The sequence below is a fragment of the Lycorma delicatula genome, chromosome 9 (assembly GCF_047948215.1).
Source record: "Lycorma delicatula isolate Av1 chromosome 9, ASM4794821v1, whole genome shotgun sequence".
Taxonomy (NCBI): Eukaryota; Metazoa; Arthropoda; class Insecta; order Hemiptera; family Fulgoridae; genus Lycorma; species Lycorma delicatula.
The window spans coordinates 71770470-71792137 of record NC_134463.1 but is presented as its reverse complement, the minus strand read 5'-3'; the positions used below and the strand labels follow the sequence as shown (position 1 = coordinate 71792137).

Sequence of the window (21668 nt, the reverse complement as noted above, 5' to 3'; positions counted from 1 at the left end):
AGAGGTGTTGCAGCAAATTGATGAAGAGAGAAGCATTTGGAAAAATATAGCTAAAAGAAGAGACAGACTTATAGGCCACATATTAAGGCATCCTGGAATAGTTACTTTAATATTGGAGGGACAGGTAGATGGGGAAAATTGTGCAGGCAGGCAATGTTTCAAATATGTAAAACAAATTGTAGGATGTAAGGAGTATACTGAAAGGGCTGCATCAAACCAGTCGAATGACTGAAGACAAAAAAAATAAGATCTTGTCAGGCTTTTGTTCAATTATTTTTCAATGACGATGTTAACCTTTTAACAGCAACATTTTAATGGTGCAGTTTTTAAGGATTAGAAAGGTTATTTTGTATATGATTATAAAGCAAATGTTGTGCTTTTTTGTTTAATAAATTCTGATATCAATTTTAGAGTTAAATTTCATATGATAGTAGTGGAAATCATGACTCTTTTATATGTGAATGTGTGTCTTGTCTGCTTAACACAAGAACTTATAATTTAATTTGTATAGCTTGGGTGGTATTAATCAAGAGTGTGTGTGATCATATATATTTTGTTTATGTTTTGAAAGAATTAGCGAATTTCATTGAATGCTCGAGCGTGCGCACATGCGCACACACACATGCACACACACACACACACACACACACACACACACACACACACACACACACACACACACACACACACACACACACACACATATATATATATATATATATATACAAACACACACACACAGTTATATCAAGAATTACCTTTATTTGCAGAGAGCAATGTAATATTAAACATTGTTTTTCTTACACCTCTACCAGCAGAATAAAAAGTAATCCACAATTTATTTGTTTCTGTCAAAAGATCTTTTGGTAAATTATTGCTACAAAATCTACCAATAATTGGTGATTTAACTGATCCTCCATTGTGAAATTGTATGTACCCATTATCACAAGGTGACGGATCTAAATCCATATTTTGAAAAACGACCTTTAACAAGAAAAAAAACCACAAAATAACAACTTACAAAACCAGTAGTCCATTATTATTTGTAAGTTACAAAAAATGATGGACTGAGGAGCTAATGATAAGATAATTCTGACTTATATCACTTATTTTATTCAATGAAATGCAGATCTAATCAGAATCAGTAACTATAACATTATAATTACCTAATTTTTTCTGGCTTAAAGCTTATTATTAAAGAAAAATAGATAAGTAAATCTACTTCAAGACTTAAAATCAAGACAAATTTATTGAATATAATAGTAGCAAGAAATAAATGAACGAGTAAAATACCATAAAACATGTGAAATAAATCATGAGTAAAATCCCAAGACAAACTGGTAAAATGGGGAGTCGCGCACAAAAAAATTCTTCTAATCTGAAGAAAACATACGAACAGATTCAGAATGAAAATTATTGTTTTTATTTTTTTTACAGCCGTGGCAGGGTACAAGACTACACTTCATTTACATTCATACATATTCTCTGAAGTAATACCTTACGGTGGTTCCACAGGCTAAAAAGAAAAAAAAGAGTGGGCCCTAAGAATTTGTAACCCAGGGTAAACAGTTAATAATCATACCTTTTACAAAGAAGTCTTGTATAAAACACAAATTATACAAACAATTTTTGTTGCTGATAAGAAATTATTAAGCTTACTTCTTAAACACTCAGGATGATGGTTACATGTTTTTAATTTTTAGAATTTTAGACTAATAATATATAATAGTAATAAAAAATGCATAAAGTTTATAATAATAAACTGCAATGTTTATCTCAAATATAGGTACAGTTTTTTATTAACATATTATATTGGATTCACAATCTTTTTCCTTCAAAGAACAACCCTTGGAAATACTTTTTCCCAAGGATTATAAAAGTACCATAAGTCATTTGCCATAAACATTCTTAAAATTCATCATTTATCAGTTGCAATTTTTTTACGGTTTTACAGTCCTAAAATGATAACCCTTCAATTTTAATTTCAACTTATGGAAAAGATAGAAAGTGTATGTAGTTACACCACACTTAAAGAAGAATGTGTTTTTCTTTACCAGAAATTCTGAAATTGAGAGAAAGTATAATCTGGTGTTTTATTGTCAAGTTACACATAAAAATTGGTACACTTCTTACTGGGAGTTGTAAAGTCTTAATAGGAAGCTCAAGTATTGGTGACGCACTTCTTGTTTCTTTCAAACATTTTTCCTGGCTTATAACAACACTTTTTATGTTTTTTAAGCATGGCACAGTTAGTATATAATATAATTTATATATAAATAAATAAAATTCAACCTTACCAACAATTTGTCTGCATTCTCTTTGTAGAAGTAAATATTTTTTTTGGTTTGTTTTAAGTAAATATTTTCGTTGTTTACATTTTCATTTATGGGTTTTAATGTAATGATGTTTATTTTATTGAAGTAATTGGAATTATATTTTTTATGTATATTATCAATCAACGAGGTACCACATCCATTTTTTTTATAGCTATATTCTTTATTTCATTGTACAATTCCTGTTTATTGCTGTATTTTATTGCTCTATTTATCATGTTTTTAAAAATATTAATTTTTTGAGACCAAGGATGGTTGGAATTTTTATTTATAATAATTTTATTTGACTCCATACACTCCAGTTATTATTTGATTATTTTCATTTAAGATGTAAATATTAAAATAAATGAAAATAATCAAATAATAACTGATTTTTAGATATTTTAAATAAATAAATCAAATAATCAGTACAGTACTGTATTAACATTAGATAAAATGTTAAGGAAATTTTAAGTATTAATGTTTTAAAATTTATAAAAAAAAAATTTATTGACTGAACAAATATTTATTCTAAAAATTTTACCTTAACAAAAATGTAAATGTGAAAAGAGAAAAAATAATAATTTAAAAAAAAAACATTACTGAAGATGGGCTTAGGCCTGAAAGCACTTTGATGGAAAGAAAAAACTAAGGTAAGAATATTCTTTATTTCTGTACTTGTGGAGTGGCTGAATAAGTTTATATATAATAATTATATACATGTTTATATAAAAATGTAACAGTAGCTGCATAATATACAACACATAAGCAAAGAAACAAATTTTTAACTAAAATGTAAAAAATATTTTATTAAGATAAAGCAACATATAAAAAACCCTATATTGAAAAAAAAGTTAATTTCTGCTGTAAAACACTTTTGTGTAGGAAATTCAGAATTTGAGTATAAAATATAAAGTGAATTAAAAATTTCACTTTAAATATTTCACATGCACTATTAGAATTCATGTGCACTCAATCAAAATGAACTTTTGGATAAGGTCCTAGGAAAAAAGAAGCTTTGGCTCTGTTTAATGGGAGTGATGACATGTAATGTTGACTACCATTTATACCACATAATATATATATTCATGTAAGAGAATTTTCTTAGCCATTCATATCCAAACCAACATTTAAACAGCATGAGGTGTTTCTGTCAAGTCAAACAACCCAGTAGAAGGTCGGATACCCACCCCTGTAGGAGACTGGGTTGGCAAACAGATATGTATTGGAGCTGGAGATTTTATCTAAGTTTAGGAAGCTTCAACCTGAACAGGTGTTAATTTCACACTGTCTCATGGTGTAAGTGATGAGTTTACCATCCAAACTGTGCTGAAGAAACTCACAAATGCGTGCCTAGGCACTTATGTAGCATCCCCAAACTAGGACAGGGTACTGGGAGTTTATAATCCACGTGCCTGAAGTTTCAACCAGTCAAAGGAAATCAGAGAAAAAATAAAAAGGACAGGATTTACAGCTTAATAAGTAGAGATGAGAACAAATTATGAGAGTTGGAACTTGGAATATTCGTTAGATTTTTGCTGCTCAATGTTTAAACTATTGACAAATAAAAATTGTACTAAGAGGTGGAACAAGATGAATGTCTCTGACATCCTCCATACTGAGTTGTAGAGGAAGAATGGAGTAAAAAAAGGAAGAAGTTTAGGAGGTAATAAACTCAATGTGATGTAGTAATATTGCCAAAACACGCAACTACATAGGAATCAATATTTCTTATCTTGTGTGATTTGTCGATCACTTACTTCTTGTAAATTTAAAACCTATTAAATGTTAGTTGTTATAGCATGCAATAGTAACTCAAAAATCTATTGTATTTTCTAACCAAAGACTTCTCACCATTACCTTTAATTTTGTGTAACGATATGCCAATAGATTTTGCCAGTCTTAGACTGACAGTGTGAGATCACATTGTTAACTAAATTTCTATAATACATACTGAACTAATAGTAACATGGATATTAAAATCCAATTAAAAGTAGTTACTTTAACTGGCTAAAACCTGAATCTTAAAGCACCATATAAATCCTCAAATTATAAGTTATTTATTGACAATAATGTTTGTTTTATTACTTATTATATTCATATCTTGTATATATGTTAAGTGCAATAATTTAGCAGTTGTAGGTAAGCAGAAATGAATAACAAGTAACTTTTGAATCAGCACAGTTGTTCTAAAAAATAGCAAACAATTCATGCTGAGTTCCCACAAGAATATTAAACATCCTCTGCTAAGCTAACTAAGGGAAGTGAAGATGAAGTGGTTTCTTGTACTTTCTTACAAGCAGATGTACAATTGCACATCTGTCAAATATAAGCAAAAAAAGTTTGCCAAATACAAGCAACTTTCAGCCCTACATGTGATGCTTTCATTATCTTTGTCACAAGGATTAGTTATAGAGTTAAAATTATTACTGTCATTGAAGCAATCCAATAATTTATCTTGTACCTCACATGTTTTGTATGCATAACAGCTATTAGAAAAACTGGAACAAATAGTGGAAAGCAACGTCTTTCAAGTAAAGAAACAATGCATTCTATTAATTGGTCTACTTAGTAGATAGTAATAATTCTCATATGCACATAAAAATAAGAATAACAATATCTTCGGTCATAATAACAATAAAACAAAAAATTACACATTGCTTAACATAATTAATAGTAATAACACAACATACCCGTATAGCATCTTGTGATTTAAAATGAACCATCCAGGCACAATACATTTCACCCACAATGAAATCTGGTCTGATGTAACCCAAATTATAATCATCAAAACCATCAGTAATCACTAATCCTCCACATGGATATGTTTTATATGTGACATTGAAATCATATGTTGCTATTACAGGTTGGTGTCTAATGTAGACATTTCTTCCCTGGAAGTATATATTAAAAAAACACAAAATTTAGCATTTTTAATTATTAGTTAAAAAATTATTTTAAATTACTTCAAAACAAATAATAATAAAATTATAGTTTTGAGATAAGTTCCTAAAAAGAGATCTGTTAGATAAAACACGTAAATTTATAGAAGAGTGTTAAGGAAAATGAAGATGGTTAAGCTTACTATTTATTGTTACTATCACACAGTCTAAATGTAATAAAAATGTAAGATCACAATGATAACGTTTTTCTGTATGGATGTTAAGTACCATTACCAAATAGAATATACGCAACCAGACATGAAATATTAGTCACTCTCCAAAACTGGCATAAGTGTAAAAAACATTCCAGCAAAAAAAAAGTAAAGATTGAAATTATTTCATATATCTAAATCTACTATTGTGTACAAGCATGCCAAGCCCTTTAAAAGGCAAAAAACATCCATCTGTACAAGTGACAACTTTACTCTGCTCAAAAGGTTGATAATATAATAAAAATCATTAATCTTAGAGACAAAAACTCAAACACGTGCCATTTGTACTTAAAAAAATTCATTTCTGTTCCATGTTATTAATTCTTATATAAATATATCTTTAACAATTTCATAAAGTTTAATTTGTCTTTTTGGTTATCTGTTCAAACTTGACTCACAAACAGAGAAATTAACTTTAGTAAGATCAAAGGATTTAAGAATTTTTTTTTACCAAGATTAGATATTATAACTTAATTAAATTCAAAATGCATGTGAGCATTATAATTGTTATTTTCCATTTTATACAAATTTTAAGTAGAAACTGTGTATAGAATGGTGGACATTTTATACAGTCATTAATGAAAAAAGATTTTTGATGTAGAAATGAAGTAAATTTATATGTCCATAAGAAATAAATTGTTTTCTCTTATAACAGCCTCCAATGTGATAAAATACTGTTTGGATCTATCACTAGTTACGTATCATTTGCAATAATCAAATCGTTTCACTCACCTTAACTTTTACACTATTAAACGGGCTCAACACAACAGCTGGTTCTGAAGGAGAATATGTCAAACAAAGACGATTTAGTAAACTATCATCTGAAAAAATTATAGTAAGGCAATTATTTATTTCAAATTTTGAAACAAAAATTGTATGGTAAAATTTAATCAAATAAATTTGAAATGCATCTTCAAACATTACATTTTAAAAATCAATCCTTCATTAATAATGTTATTGATATATGAGTAACATTAAACTTATAAATATTAAATAAAATCAGACAATCAACTGTACTTTTGATCAGGCAGAGTAACATACTCGTGAGAGTTTTAGGTGATAAAAATGAAAACTGGATAAAACAAACAAGCCCTTAAACTAATCTTTTGAATTTTTTAAATTAGGAAGTAAGATTTGTAAAAATCAAAAAATGGCAGATTAAATTTTAAAATAACTAACTGCTAAAAAGGTAATATCTGACAAGCCACTAACTCATTCATGCTAAATCACATGCATTAAAGCCAGTATTGTTTTGGTCCAAATGATGGAATCACATGTTCAGTCATAATTGAAATAATTCTGTTATTGCATAATAAAAATCTAAAAATAAAAATACTGAAGTAATGAAAACTGTGTATTAATTTAAATGAGGTCTGCTATCTGTTGCAGTTTTTGTAACAGACATTGTCTCCTTCAAACATTGTCTGATGGTATACCCAACTGAAATTTTGTTTGTATTTATATTTGTAATATTTTTTAATACATTTAATATTATGACATCTTTATTATTTTCTAATATTTACAAATTTGTGTTAATATCAGAAGTAGAATATTTATTGTTTATTAAATGGTCTCCCATATTAGAAAAACCTAATTTACTATTTTTGTAACTTCTATAATGTTCAAAAAATCTAGTTATAAAGGATCTATTTGTTTTTCCTAAATAAATGCAATCACAATCATTACATTTAATTTTATAAATTCTACACAGATGTTTTAATTTATTATTATCCCTTTTGTTTTTTTGATATTTTATTATGTCATTATTAGGTTTATATGCTGCTTTAAATTTTTATTTATTGTAAGTTTTGGTAATGTTTTCAATGATATTATTAGTGTATAAATATTTTATTTATATTTTTTGCACTATTTTGTGTTTTATTACTTATTGGTTGTAAGGTAGCTAATTTGTTATTGTGTTTTGATAGTTTTTTTTTTGTATAAATATATTTATTAAAGTAATATCATATTAAAATAAATATTACAAATATCATATCACAAAATATTTCATATACAAATACAAAAAAAATTTCAAATTGATAAACCATCAGTTTGAAGGAGACGGTCATATAAAACGTGGATAAATTAGCACTTGTGTGTAAATTAATACACAATTTTCAATAATTTAGAATTTTTATTTTTAAATTTTTATTATGTAATAATGTTATTATTTCAATCATGACTGAGGATGCGGGATCCCATGAAAGTACTTTCATGAAAAATTAATGTAAGTTATGTCTTATCTCAATTTTCTGTACTAGGTAGTTTATTTAATAGAATTTAAATATAATTTAACAGTACAGAGGAATAATTTGAATCCTAAAAAGATTAATTCCCGTAAAATAATATATATAATAACAGACTATCCTCATTACTGTTAAACATAACCCTGGATAAAGTTATACAAGAATGGGAAAAAGAACTAATAAAACAAAACTTGCGAAGACCACTGAAAATGGGGCATGCACGATGACAATTAAACATTGCCTGCTTAGCATTTGCAGATGATCTTGCAATAATTACAAATAACTTTGTAACACCCGCAAGATAGATTGAAAAACTGAAAGAAATCGCAGAAAAAGTAGGGCTCCAAATTTCCTTTGAGAAAACAGAATTTATATCAAACAGAAAACAAACCCTATCAAAAATGATCACAAAATGTGGACAAATAAGTAAGAGTGCACAAGTTAAATACTTGCATAAAAAATCATGCAGACCACAGGACAGAGAAAGAAGCTCAGGAGTACAAACTATAGAAACTAAAGAGAGCATTCTGGATAACTGAAAACATTTATAACAAAAAATCCATGTTCAAACATTCAAAGATCAGACACTATAATATGGTGATTAAACCCAAAGTCTTATATGCTTGTGAAACACTGGTAATGAACAGGAAAGGGGAATTAGAAAACCTCCAAAAACAAGACAGAAAATAATAAGGAAAATTCTTGGTTCGAAAAAGACAGACGAAGGTTTCAGACTAAGATCAAGAAAAGAAATTAGAGAACTTTCTAACATAGGAAGGACATGAGGAAGAAATTTTACAAACACAAACAGAATGCCACTAACACGCCTGACCAGAAGAATCCTAGAATACAAAGAAACAATCAAGAACATCCTGTGGCACACAGAAGTCCAAAAAGACCTACAGAAAGCTGGAATCACACCAAATGATATAAATAACAGAAACATCTACAAACATAAAAATATAAATGGGAAGTGAAACTGGATGAAGAGAAAATGAGGACTGGTACAAAGTGGATATAAGAAAGAAAGCAGTAGCATAATCAAAAAATGAAACTCCACTAGGCAACCAAGAAGAAAGAATAAAACGAAAGAAAAACAAACTCACATTAAGTGAAATTGCCACATGAAGTTCTAGCAGGTCTCAGATACGTAATAATAACAACAATATATAAATATATATATATATATTTAGAATTGAAATTAATATTTTACTGCACACTTTATTTTAAAATTAACATTTGTACAAATAAAACATTTTTTACTTTTTCAAATTTTCTGCACTAATTTCATTCGAATGTGTTAATATTATTTAAAAAATAAATATATCTTTATATCTGGGAGAGATTCGTTTTTCTTTACCGCCCTTCTTCATGTCTTCAGATTTTTTACTGTCAATCTCCATAATTCTGGATTCATTTATTTAATACACTATTTAATACTTTAGAATCATGATAACTGCTGATCTTTTGTCAACAGTTTTAGTGATTTATTTCCTAACATCAGAAATTGCATAAGTTTTCCATTTTTAATAGTTTTACAATTCTTTTTAAACTGCTTCCTTTTATAACATTTCCATTTTTGTTGTCTGGCTTCCTTCTATGGAAGGAAAAAACTCATATTAGCTTTATGAATTCTTTCTATAAGAATGTTTTCTTAAATAAAGAATTATTTTATTAATGCTGTTTGATTTTTCATTCATTTGAACAAGCATTAGAAGATTTGATTATTTAAAAAATTGGTTATCATTAAAAAAAAAAAAACAGCCAAATAAAATGCATGACTAAAAGCATATTAAATTCAGTGACCAAACAAATCTGGCATCATTTAGGCCCATAGGGTAGCATCAACTACTGGGGTTCTTATAAGGAATGAATTAAACCAATCCATATAACCCTTTTTTGGGGTTCTTTAAAGCAACACTTTTTTTGAAGATTTACTTGTTTGTTATAACTAATTTCTGTTCAAATTCATAAAAAAGATAGTTATGTTAAAAGATTAAATTAATGAAAGATTATAACAGAAAAAGTATCCAAAAAACTACAAAAATACATAATAACAAATGGAACAGAGACAGAATGAAAACGTTAAGGGATTGAAATAGGTTTTGAGTCAGAGATATGAAATTTCTGAAAGCTAAAAAAGGGAGAATAGAAGGGACTGGTTAAGAATTATAGATTTGAGAGCAAAGAAAGTGATACATACATAGATAGAGAGCGAGAGAGAGGGAGGGGATGATGATATGGGTGTGTTGAAACCCATATCATGTTACCATGAAAAGTGGAAAAAATAGAAATGTGCTGAAGAAGATTCAGAAGATATCCACAGGAAAAGAGAGTTAAGAAAAGTATAAAGAGAAAGTAGAAGATGAAAAGGCTCAAATGTGTTTCCAGATTTGGTGATAGCTGGAGTGAAACATGTGTGGAAAACAAAGATTCTAAGTTCAGCATCAATCCACGTAATAAAACTGTTTGATTATAAGGTGTAAGCATAGAAAGATCTCATGAAGCAATGCAATTACATCATATAAGTTGATATTAACTTCAAAAGAACAACATGGTACTTGTTCAAATTGAATTAAAGTGAAATAGTAGAGATAGAGTTCTAATTTGTCTTTTTCTGTATTTTCAACAATTTTCTCTAATTTTTTATAACTAATGTTTAAGTCCATGATATATCTTTCAATCCGTTTTCAATCAATATAAGTTCAATCCGTTTTCTGAAGGCAATTTTTTAACAATCTGTGTAAATCAGAAAATTGCAGAGCAATCATATATCACACACACGTGCGGGAACAAATAAATGCATGCGTATGCAAACACACACACATATATAAAAACACACAATCATACACACATTAAACAAACTAAAAAATTCAGGAAAAAAATCAGCTAATTGAATAAAAGTCTTAGGATATTTACAAATGTAAAACTTAAAATTATTTAAGTTAACTCACTACACTATATAAAAATTTCAATATATTGATGGATTAAAACATTACAAAACATACACAAACATACCTTTGGTGCAATTTCATTTAAACTAAGAATTAAGCTGAAAACCAAAACCACTGACTGGACCTGACATTTTATTGAATAACAAAGTCTCTTATAATTTATTTACTTGTTCTCATGTTCAATAAAATTCACTTTATTTTCATTTATGATATGAAATAATCTTTAAGCTAACTCTTCTAAAACAAATATTAGTCTAATAGAAGTAAAAAACATAATTAAAATAATTACCAGTGCTAAAAGTTAATCCAGAATTGACAAAACTACAAGTTGCTCTATCAGACAACTTTTCCCCAGTATTGCCAGTTACTTTAAAGGCAACAGTATGTTCACTACTAGAATTAAATTTTTTTACCCATTCGCAAGAGAATGATGTAAGATTTTTATCATTAAAGACTGGAGATAAAAATACACCTTCATCATCATCAAGTGAACCACCGCAAACTGAAAAATAAAAAGTTGTAAATTATTGTAATCTTTTTTACTAAGCAGTTGATGAATTGTACATACATAAGTATCTCCAACTTTAATCTTATTCTAATAATCAGAATTAATGGTAATTTGCAATAATCAATATCTACAAAAAAAAGAAAGAAATGAAAACCCCTTACATAAGGTAGAATAAAATAAAATTTGTAGTTTTAAGGGCCTAATTGTGCCTTTTTATTCAAAAAATTGTTTCAACTTCAAGTAAACAATCTTGATTTACACGTTGTTTAAAATTTAAATATTGTTGATTTACACATTAAATTCTCCTGAGAGCTAATTTCAGGAAATTTTTTTCCAGATTATTATCTCTGATAACCAATTACTTCCATTACAGATAATCTATTTTTATAATTAAAACTTTTTTTATGATTTCTTTTACACATAGTTATTTTAATATTTATATCAACAGCAAAAATGCAGAATAGTAATAACAACAGTTATTCACAATAAAAACATACTATGGTTTTAATTTTAAGGAATAAATATAATTCTATAAGATTTTTACCCCCTTATTATTTTATTTTTAAACAAATTTTTTATTTAGGCTTTTTTTTTATTTTTGTCATGATAATTTGTTTTTTAATTATTACACATGTTCATTCTTTCTTATATAGTATTATTTTATCATTATATAAAACTGTTTTTGCAAACAGACAAAAGCTATTTTTGACTGATATCAGAGAGTATAGATAAACAGCACTACCAGATTATACACATTTCATTTAATGATACTGTACAAAATAAGGTATATAACAGTGGCGATATACCACAACTAGTAAAATAAATAAAAACATTCATTATCAAAAAAATATTTACACAGAAGTTAGAGATTTAGATTCTCCGAAACATAATATATAAAGTTTAATTTTGTTCAAGTATACACACCACCAAATATTTGTTTTAATTCTGACAAAACAAAAATTGATTTTTGTCAAATTCAGTAATAAATTAACTCTAATGTTATAATGTTTTATAACATTAGACATTTTCCATTTCCATTTTCAACTCTCTCTCTCACTCTCTCTCTCTATATATATATATATATATATATATATATATAATTACAAATTATCCCTTTTATTCTGTAAAATATGCAGGTACCTCTGGTCCTCAATTTTCTTTTATATTTTAAGTGCTATCTATTCCTCTGACAATTAGCCATTTAAAATTCCATCGACGTGCATCAAAACTGCATCCAGAATTTTTTAATCTTACTGATAGATGAGTACTAGTTTAAGGCAAATGTTTGTAGTTTACTGTTATTTCCCACCTTCAATTTCCAAGATGATATTCTCAGGACATTCCAAGATATTTCAGGTGTTACAGAATCATCAGGCTGTAAGAAGGCTGTTTTTAACTTCCTTTCTTATTTACTATCTTCACTAATTAACTTAAAAATAAATGAGCATTGTTTTATATAATGGTCTTCATCTCTCTTGTATTTCATTCACTAGGTCACTAAATGACAAGAGGAACAGGTAAAACATTACCACTGGTTCTTGCCCCTAGCTGATTTAAATTCACTTGTCATTTAAAACTGCTATAGTTTTTAACCTAGTTCAATAAATCCATAATTATCTTAAACTTCTTCAGTCATATCTTCCTTCTCATAATCACCTTTAAAAATCTAACCAAAAAAAAAAAATCTGAAATGAAATCTTTAAATAAAACATGGATTTTTTAAATTTAATTTCGGAAAAATCTTAAAAACTAGTATAAGAATCAATATGAATACTTACCAATAGGATTAATAGATGAAAAACTAAGTTTAAAACCTTTTAAACTTCTGCCATGCATTGCACCATAATTAATCATCATTTTATGACTGGTTGATTCTATTATTTTACCGCTTTCGACATGACCTCGTAATGTTATGATGTTCGATAAAAAGTCATGGTTGTTATAGATCTAAAACAACAAAAATTAGTTAAATGCAGTACATTCATACGAAAAATATTATTATTAATAATATTTTTTTTAGCAAATTTCAATGAATGATGCAACTTTTCTCACATTGGTCCACTGGTAATGTTCTTGATGGGTTTTTTTTTCTATTAGGCAGATGCATATTTAGAATGCAGTGTTAACATGTTGGATATGAATTGTATTTGTAAATTTAGTATAGTGCATACAATGAAAATAAAACCTTGCTTGCATGAGATAGACAATTGCTGTGTAGGGCATTATATTACTCTTTTCTCATTTTTAACATTAGGCTCATTCAGAAATCAAGTGTTCTGCAATACAATGTGTTTAAATATTTTCATAAACAGCAAAATTCTTTCCACAACTAAAATTTACTATCATTTATTTAATTTAAGATAATTTCATTAAAAACATTTAGCGTACTTATAAATATTTCTTACTGTATACAGTATAAAAACAAATAGTTCATACTTGTATTAATATTTTATTATTACACTCCATCCATCAAGTCATAAAATAAATTACCATTTTATACGAATAAAGGTTATCAAAATATTTAATTTGAGTTATACAGCTGGTCCAAAAGTCACACTACAGCCTATTATTTCAGAAGTTGTAAAGAAAATGAAATATCTCAATACACCAACGTAAATTAGGTATGAGGGTCCACCTTTGGGGCATAACATAGCAATGGCTGCTATTGTGAAATCCACCAGTTTAATCACTGTCCATTTATTTAAATGGGAAGGGGGTCATGTGACATATCAAAAGACAGGTTGAAATTTTACCAGGAATTCATTTTTGAAATCAGATTTCACATAATTGTTACGGTGTAGGAGTTATTGGCATCCAAAATTGACACTGGAGGGCTACATGATGTGTTCAATATGTAACCGTTTTGTTGAATATGTAATTCCAGTCACTTAATCCATTACCGTGCAGCACAGTGTAATTCTTTGTTGCAGATGGTGAACATCATGAATCTTCTCTGCGTAAACAAGTTGTTTCAAATGCCCCCACAAAAAAAAGTCCATAGGTGTGAGGTCGGGTGATCTTAGTGGCCATTCCACTGGATCACGTCAACCAATCCATTGCTCAGGCAACTAGACATCGAGCCACTGATGATCATTTAGCCCAAAGTGTGGCGGAACACCATCTTGTTGAAAAAATGAAGGGAATGTTCCAACTTCATTTAAAAGGGAAGGAAAGACAGTGTCTGTCAGCATATCCAAGTACTGCTCAGAATTCAGGGTTACATCAATGAAGGTTGCTCCAACCATACCGGTACCCCATATCCCACACCACAACATAATTTTAATATCACCATCAACATTGGAAGGGTCAATCCAGTGAGATTTTCATCACACAAATATTGGTGATTCTGCCAGTTCATCTTGCCACTGACATAAAACATTGCCTTGTCACTGAATAGACACTCTGTGGAAATGTAGGGTTGTTCTGATATTCTGCAGGGTTGTAATGTCCATGTACAGAACTCGAAACATCTGTCTGGGTCATCCTCAGAAGGTTTTTGCAGCATGTGCATCTTAAATGGGTGCCATTTGTTGCTATGAAGAATACGCAGAATGGAGGAATGATTAACATCAATTTCACCTGCAAGATGTCAATTGCTGCATTGTGGGTTCCTCGCAAAGGCAGCCAAGACCATCATTGATCATCAAAGACCATCATTGATGATGAGTTGTCTCATCAGAGGAAAATCTGGAACGACCACTATGTCGCCTGTTGAACACATTTCCAGTTTCCTTGAATTTGGATATGAGACATGCAACAGTGTTATGCAAAATAACACCAGAGTGGTCTCTCTGGGTGGTGCCTGTTGAAATCTGCTGCAACGACTCAACTGCTTCATTCACCAGGCATCAGGATCACCTCAATTCGCTCTTCCTTTGTCAAAGCCATCATCTGTCACCTGCAAAATACGATTTTCAAACTTTTGGAAGCCAATAACTCCTACACCATTACAGTTATGTGAAATCTGATTGCAGAAATGAATTTCAGGTAAAATTTCAATCTGTTTTGATACGTCACATAACCCCTTTCCATTTAAATAAATGGAGAGTGATTAAAAACGGCGGCCATTGTTGTGTTATTCCCCAAAGATGGGCCCTCGTACCTAATTTACGTTGGTTATCGAAATGTTTCATATTCTTTACAACTTCTGAAATAATAGGTTGTACTGCGACTTTTGGACAACTCTGTATTTATATGCACTTGTTATAATGGGTGTTAGAGTATTTAATTATTGATGACGTTTATAGCAATATACACCATCATTAAATAATAGGCCTATACCCTAAAAATTATAATAATTTATTTATAGCTTAAAAAATTTATACCTAAAATAAAATGTTATTTGTATTTATAGAACAGCTAAGTAATCTTTTTTTTACATTTTTGACTAATATTTAATATTAATATTTACTTTTCATTTTCAATAAACAGATTTAATTCAATTCTTACTGTATTCCAATATAAATGATATACTAGTTTCTTTAATGTGTGGTGTGTTAGTTAATGTTTTGCATGTTAATGAATTTGTATATTTTTTGTGCATTTGTTAGTGAATTTTTTTTGCAAAGAAAATTTATATCCATAATTAAGAACAAAAAGCTCCATAGTCAAGCTTGTAAAGTAGTTAGTTAATAATGTATATGATTTTATGAAGAAAGAAGATATAAAGTTAGGAAAATCAGAATAACAAACATTTAATACGCATTCAAAAAAGTGAAGAAAGAACCGCTGCAGCTTGTGGGATTTCAAGACCACAAGTTCAAAAACTCTGAAAAGAAAAGCAGGATCTTCTTAAAACTAAATTGGAGTCATGCTCATTCAGCACACCAAAAAAGTATAAACAATGTTCAAAATTAGTTAGTGGATTATACAGTTTTGATCAAGGCGTTGTAAGAAGAATAGTTAATTCTTTCATGCAAAACATAACGAACTGCCTACATTAAATATATTAGGTGAAGAACTTCATAATAGTATTCAATTTAAAGGTTGCAAAACTACGCTAGCAGCAATCCTGAAAAAGTTAGGGTTTAAGTGGTGTAAAACTGATAATAATTGGAAAATTTTGATTGAGAAAGAAGATGTCAGGTGGAAGAGGATAGAATACTTAAGAAAAATGACTTGGACGATTTATATATTTCAAGGTCCCATTTGACAACAAAATCATGGTCGGATGATAATGGTGCTGGAATAAACGTGCTGATTAATGAAGGTGATCAGTTAATCAAAAGCCACATTGGAGGAGAAATGGAGTTCATTCTAAATGCAATGTTAACTTGGGAAAGGAGTTAAAAAATCAGTGACCATCATGACAGCATCAACAACAACAACTTCATGAAGTGGGCATCTGAAAAATTAATTCCTGGTCTTCCTCCCCCAGCCAGTGGTTGTTATCGATAATGTGCCATACAACAATTCACTGCTAGAGAAGCCTCTGAATTCAGAGGCTTCAGAGAATTCATTTGAATTCAGGAATAGTGGCATGATTAACTGGCTAGAAATGAACAGTATTTTGTTAAATAAAGCAATGTTAAAACCACAATTGTATGATGTAATTAAATCTCACAGAAATTCAAAAATAAAGTACCATTTTGATGAACTATTAAAAAAAAACATGGGCATCAAGTTCTGTGACTTCTACCTTACAATCTCAATTTAAATCTGATCGATATAGTAGAGCCAGCTCTGAAAAGATATAGTGGTAGTATAACACAACATTTTTAAGCTCAGGTATTAAAAATTAGCTAAGGAAAAAATGAATAAGAATTGGAAATCATATTGTGAATACGTAAAAAAAAAAGCTGTAACTGTGTATAAAAAGATTGAACTGTTAATTGACAAATAAATTTATCATACATCTAGAGAGTGGTAGTGAAAGTGACTGTTCTGAAGACAGAGAAGATGGTGTAAACTTGTGTAGGGACCGGACATGTAATGAAAATTTCAGTTAAGTGTTAATAATAATAATAATAATAAAAATAATAATATTATTCAATCAATGAAAACAATCATATAAAAAAAAAATTGAAAATTCTGAATATAGTACAAAAAAATATTTCACAGTAATAATTGTACATCTAATTTAGTTTAATTATGGTTACAATATACATCCAAGCACTAGTTAAGATTTTTTTGTTTAAAAATACACCTAAATTAAAATTCTTGTTTTTGGAATCTTTATTTATTGAACTATTAATACTAATTACATGAATTAAAACTAAAAAAACATGAAGGCAATAATAAATTACACTGTATAAATAAAAAAATACAACCATTATTATTGTTGTCCTATTAGATGGGAGTAAATGTTTTCAGGTTCGGTGGTAATGCAATCTCAACCTTCTCCAATACAAGCTTTTATTTTCATTGTACGCACTTGTATACTGTTGTGTGCTTTTTTTCTGTTTATACATTTCACAATATATATGTGTATATGTGTAAAGATGTGATCATTTTATCTTCATGTAGAATATTACTGTTTTAATATTAATGGTTTATGATTTATAAATCACAAAAAATAGTTTGATTTTTTAATTTGTGGTTTTATGGTTTTCAAATTAACAATTATTAATAAATAAATGAACAGAATATTGAAAAATCCAATTCAATTCTAAGTGCATTTCTGTCTAAAAAGGAGGATAAGAACATCAGCATCAGTCACACTGACGCTGATGTTAAGAGTGATTGAAAACATTGTGATGTGAGTTTCAAAAGTTAAAAAATTTTAGTTATTATCTTTGATCTGCTTCATCATTTAAATATTTGATATGCTTTGATCTGCTTCATCATTTAAATATTTGATATGCTTTGATCTGCTTCATCATTTAAATATTTGATATGCTTAAATGGTAAATATTATTTTAACATAATTTATGTAATTACCTTAAATTCTGAATGACTGTTAACACATTTAAGAGAACAAGGCTGATGGCGATTTTTTTTTATTAAAGTTTTCCATACTGGTAATATGCAGGACTAAAATATTCCATGTATAAAATATAAGTGTGTAGGTATTCTACATTTAGAATAACTACAATTTTTTGCTTGATACAAGTTATTCAGTGCTCATACATGTGATTAATACTTTATAAAATGAAAAAGAAGTATTCATTTACTACCTTAAACATGTAATTCAAGGTAAATAAAGGTTTAACACACGAAGTTCTTGGCCTGACCAAGCAAACAAAAGATTTAACAGAATTTTTTTTTATTTTTCAGCACCGTCACCTAGCAATTCAATACATTAGACCAATGACTTTTCACCTTTTTAGCACCCTCAATGTACTGTAATTTGTCCAGCTCTGCAAAATCAGTTTTACCTAATCATTTGAAGTGAATCTTTGTCCAGCAAGTCATTTTTTCAGGTCTGGGAAGAGAAAGTAATTGCTGAGAGCCAAATCTAATAAATACAATGAATGTGGAAGCACTTCAAAGCATAAGTCATGGAGTTTTGCAGCAACAACCAACAACATGTGTAGAGGCACATTATTATGGTAAAAGATAGCTTTTGTTTTAGTCAGAGGTGGATGTTTAGCTTGTATAGCATCTTCAATCAGTTCAGCAGTGAAGTATAATACTTCACAATGATGCTCCTGCCTTTTTCCAGGAAATCTATGAACACCGCGAGAATCACAATAAACCACAGTCATGACTTTTTCTGCAGATGGAACCATTTTAACTTTCTTTAGCACACTTTCACCTGCTCTCACCCACTGTTTGGTCTCTGGTGCATAATGTTTCATCTGTTGTTATAAAAACTTGAAAGAAACTAAGTGGAATCAAGTTAAAATAAGTTTAAACACCCTTGATATAAATCCAGTCAAATGTGTTTTTGATCGAATGTTAACAAATGTGGACCCATCAAGGAGAAACCTTTTGTGACAATTCCATATGGATTTTGGGCATCCCAAATGTTACCTTGAATGGATGTTTAAACACGTTTAAATTCAACAGCTCACTTTTTTTAATATCGAAAATGAAGAGAAATAATACTTTAAAGTGGAACCTAACTCTTTTTGTACGCCCATTGGGGGTTAAACCTTTTACAACAAAATACATTTACAAACGCTCAAATTTCAATTTGATCTATTCTTCAGAATGTCAAAACTTATTTGTTTTACTCGACTGCCATAAAAAAGCTACTGAACATGTCCATCTGAAACTTTGCAGCTGCCATCTAAAGGATAACGCTTTATAAATATCACAATTATTTGGTCATACCTGTGCCATCTCTTCGAGAACTTTCTGAATAACCCTAGTATATCTGCACTGATTTATGTTAGAACTTAGAGTAAACGTGTAAAAATCTTTATCATTAAAACAAATATGTAATCTACAAAATAAACTTCTCATTATAATTAAATACATTTTTTAATAAAAAAATTATTGTATTTTATACTAATAATGTCTAATATTTACTAAAACAAAAATAAAACAGAAGAAAATTAAGTGACTTATTTACTTACATTGACACGTTGTTCATTATTACTACCTACAGCATCTGAACCACCTAAGAGTGTCAGATCAAAATCAATTACTTTTAGAGTAACTCTTCGATCAGAAGGTACAGTAATTTTCCAAGAACAATAATAAAAAGTTTTATCATTAGGTCGGTATCTTTTATTAGGATATCCCGGGCTCATAATGGTACCTTCTGATTGTATTAATGTACCACCACATTCTGAAATCATCACATAAATAATGAAACAGTTTAATCAAATGCTATTACACATCATAAATCCCTATATAATTCCCATAAAATCCCTATTACATTTCATAAATTAAACAAATACTACCACACCTACAAATTGTTGAAATTCATTTATAAGATAGAATATCATTTTAATCATAAATTCACATTTAATTTTCAACATCTGTTATTTAATTATACAACCCTTGCAAAATAAAAAATTAACTAATTTCTTCTCAAGCGAGGGTAGGGTTTTAATTAAGGGTACGTTTTAACATACCCTTAATTATAATTTACAACAATATTCTTGGGATTGAAAGTTTTACATAATTTATTCATAGAGTGTAGAATATAAGTGGCTGACCAGTTAGTACTGTGACTAGCATGATGGAAATCATGCTTACCACTGAATGTAGCTCAAATTGACACAATAGACCTCAATTTTGTGTCAATAAACAACAAATATCAATAAAAAATATCAAGTCAACATGATATTTATCAGCTGATCTTGGGTTCAAATTCTGAAACTTTTTCAACTATCATTTCATCCATCACATCCTTCTCATTAAAATGAGTTTAGTATGTCTGAGTTTGTAATGTTTAAAAAAAATAATAGATAAAATACACAACAGGTTTTAAGCAGATACATCTCCAAAAACACTTCAAAACATTTTGTAGTGTGTTGACTGGTATCTAAGCATAATGCGTTGCACCATATCACACTCCTAACAATTCATTTTACTCTTCTTGAAGTTATACTACTTAACTATAACATCCTTGTAAGTAATTCTGCTTCCATTAGGTTACCTTTGAATGTTCTTTGAAAGTTTTAGATTAAATAGAAGAATAAGTCTATGACAATCCTGCTACAATCAGTTGTTTGCACAGGAGATTGTTTTAGTTTTTTTATTCCTTGTTTTTACCATTATTAAGCACTTTCCATTAAAAAATATATAAAATTTTTTTTTGTAATAATTTACTAAATAAGATTAACATTTCTAAGAACTTACTGGTATGCAAGCCCTATTAATCTTGAATGGAAGTATTTGTGTTAGATAATTGATTGATATAAAAAATATAATAAATGTTTATAATAATCACTGTTTAGTATTAAAAGACACCTTCGACCTTTCATTGTCTGATGGTATAAAAACTGATAAAAGATTTAGAAATACTTTCTTCTTTTTTTTTTACTATATCTAATTCTTCAGAACCATAAATTTGATATTAAAACACCTCATTAAAATAATTTTTTTTTCTGATCCTAATATACCAGTTTTAAAATTTAATAACCACAAATGAGTTACTAACAATTAAAAATAATAATAAAAAAGGGATTTTCTTCACATCAGTTTATTTAAACATACATTTATTTTTATTAACTAAATTGAATCCTTATTTTTCTCAAAAAGGAAATATTTATTTTTCTTAAAAAAATACTAAGAAATACAATATAACAACAAAAATCATTTCATGTTATATGTGTTCCAAGAGTGTATTTGAAAGATGATGCTTTTGATATGACTGTTGGCAATGAAAATTATTTAAAACTAAACTTAAGACAAACTGAATTAAATTTCATAAACTGAACTGTTCCAGCCTGTACAGTGTTCTATTTCGTTCACAGAATGTAGGTCTATTTTGTTGACACAATAGACCTCGAAAGTCCTCCACAACAAATATAAAGTCAACATCTGCTAACCATCTCATAAACACAAAACCAACAACACTGACAATTTGCTATTCTATATTCTATACACAAAAATTATCATATATTAACGTACTTGAACATTATGAAATGTACCAAC

At 28.7% G+C, this 21668-nt stretch overlaps 1 protein-coding gene across 1 annotated transcript in view; it reads right to left on the bottom strand.

Annotated features, from left to right (window-relative positions):
- LOC142330195 (cubilin homolog) overlaps window positions 1-21668 on the bottom strand; it is a 170094-nt gene that overhangs the window by 79953 nt on the left and 68473 nt on the right. The window contains exons 11-16 of the mRNA XM_075375320.1: window positions 19637-19851; window positions 12953-13121; window positions 10956-11168; window positions 6199-6287; window positions 5006-5206; window positions 759-984 (exon numbers count right to left, since the gene is read on the bottom strand). Coding sequence (XP_075231435.1) covers window positions 759-984; window positions 5006-5206; window positions 6199-6287; window positions 10956-11168; window positions 12953-13121; window positions 19637-19851 — 1113 coding nt within the window. The remainder of the gene's footprint in view (window positions 1-758; window positions 985-5005; window positions 5207-6198; window positions 6288-10955; window positions 11169-12952; window positions 13122-19636; window positions 19852-21668) is intronic.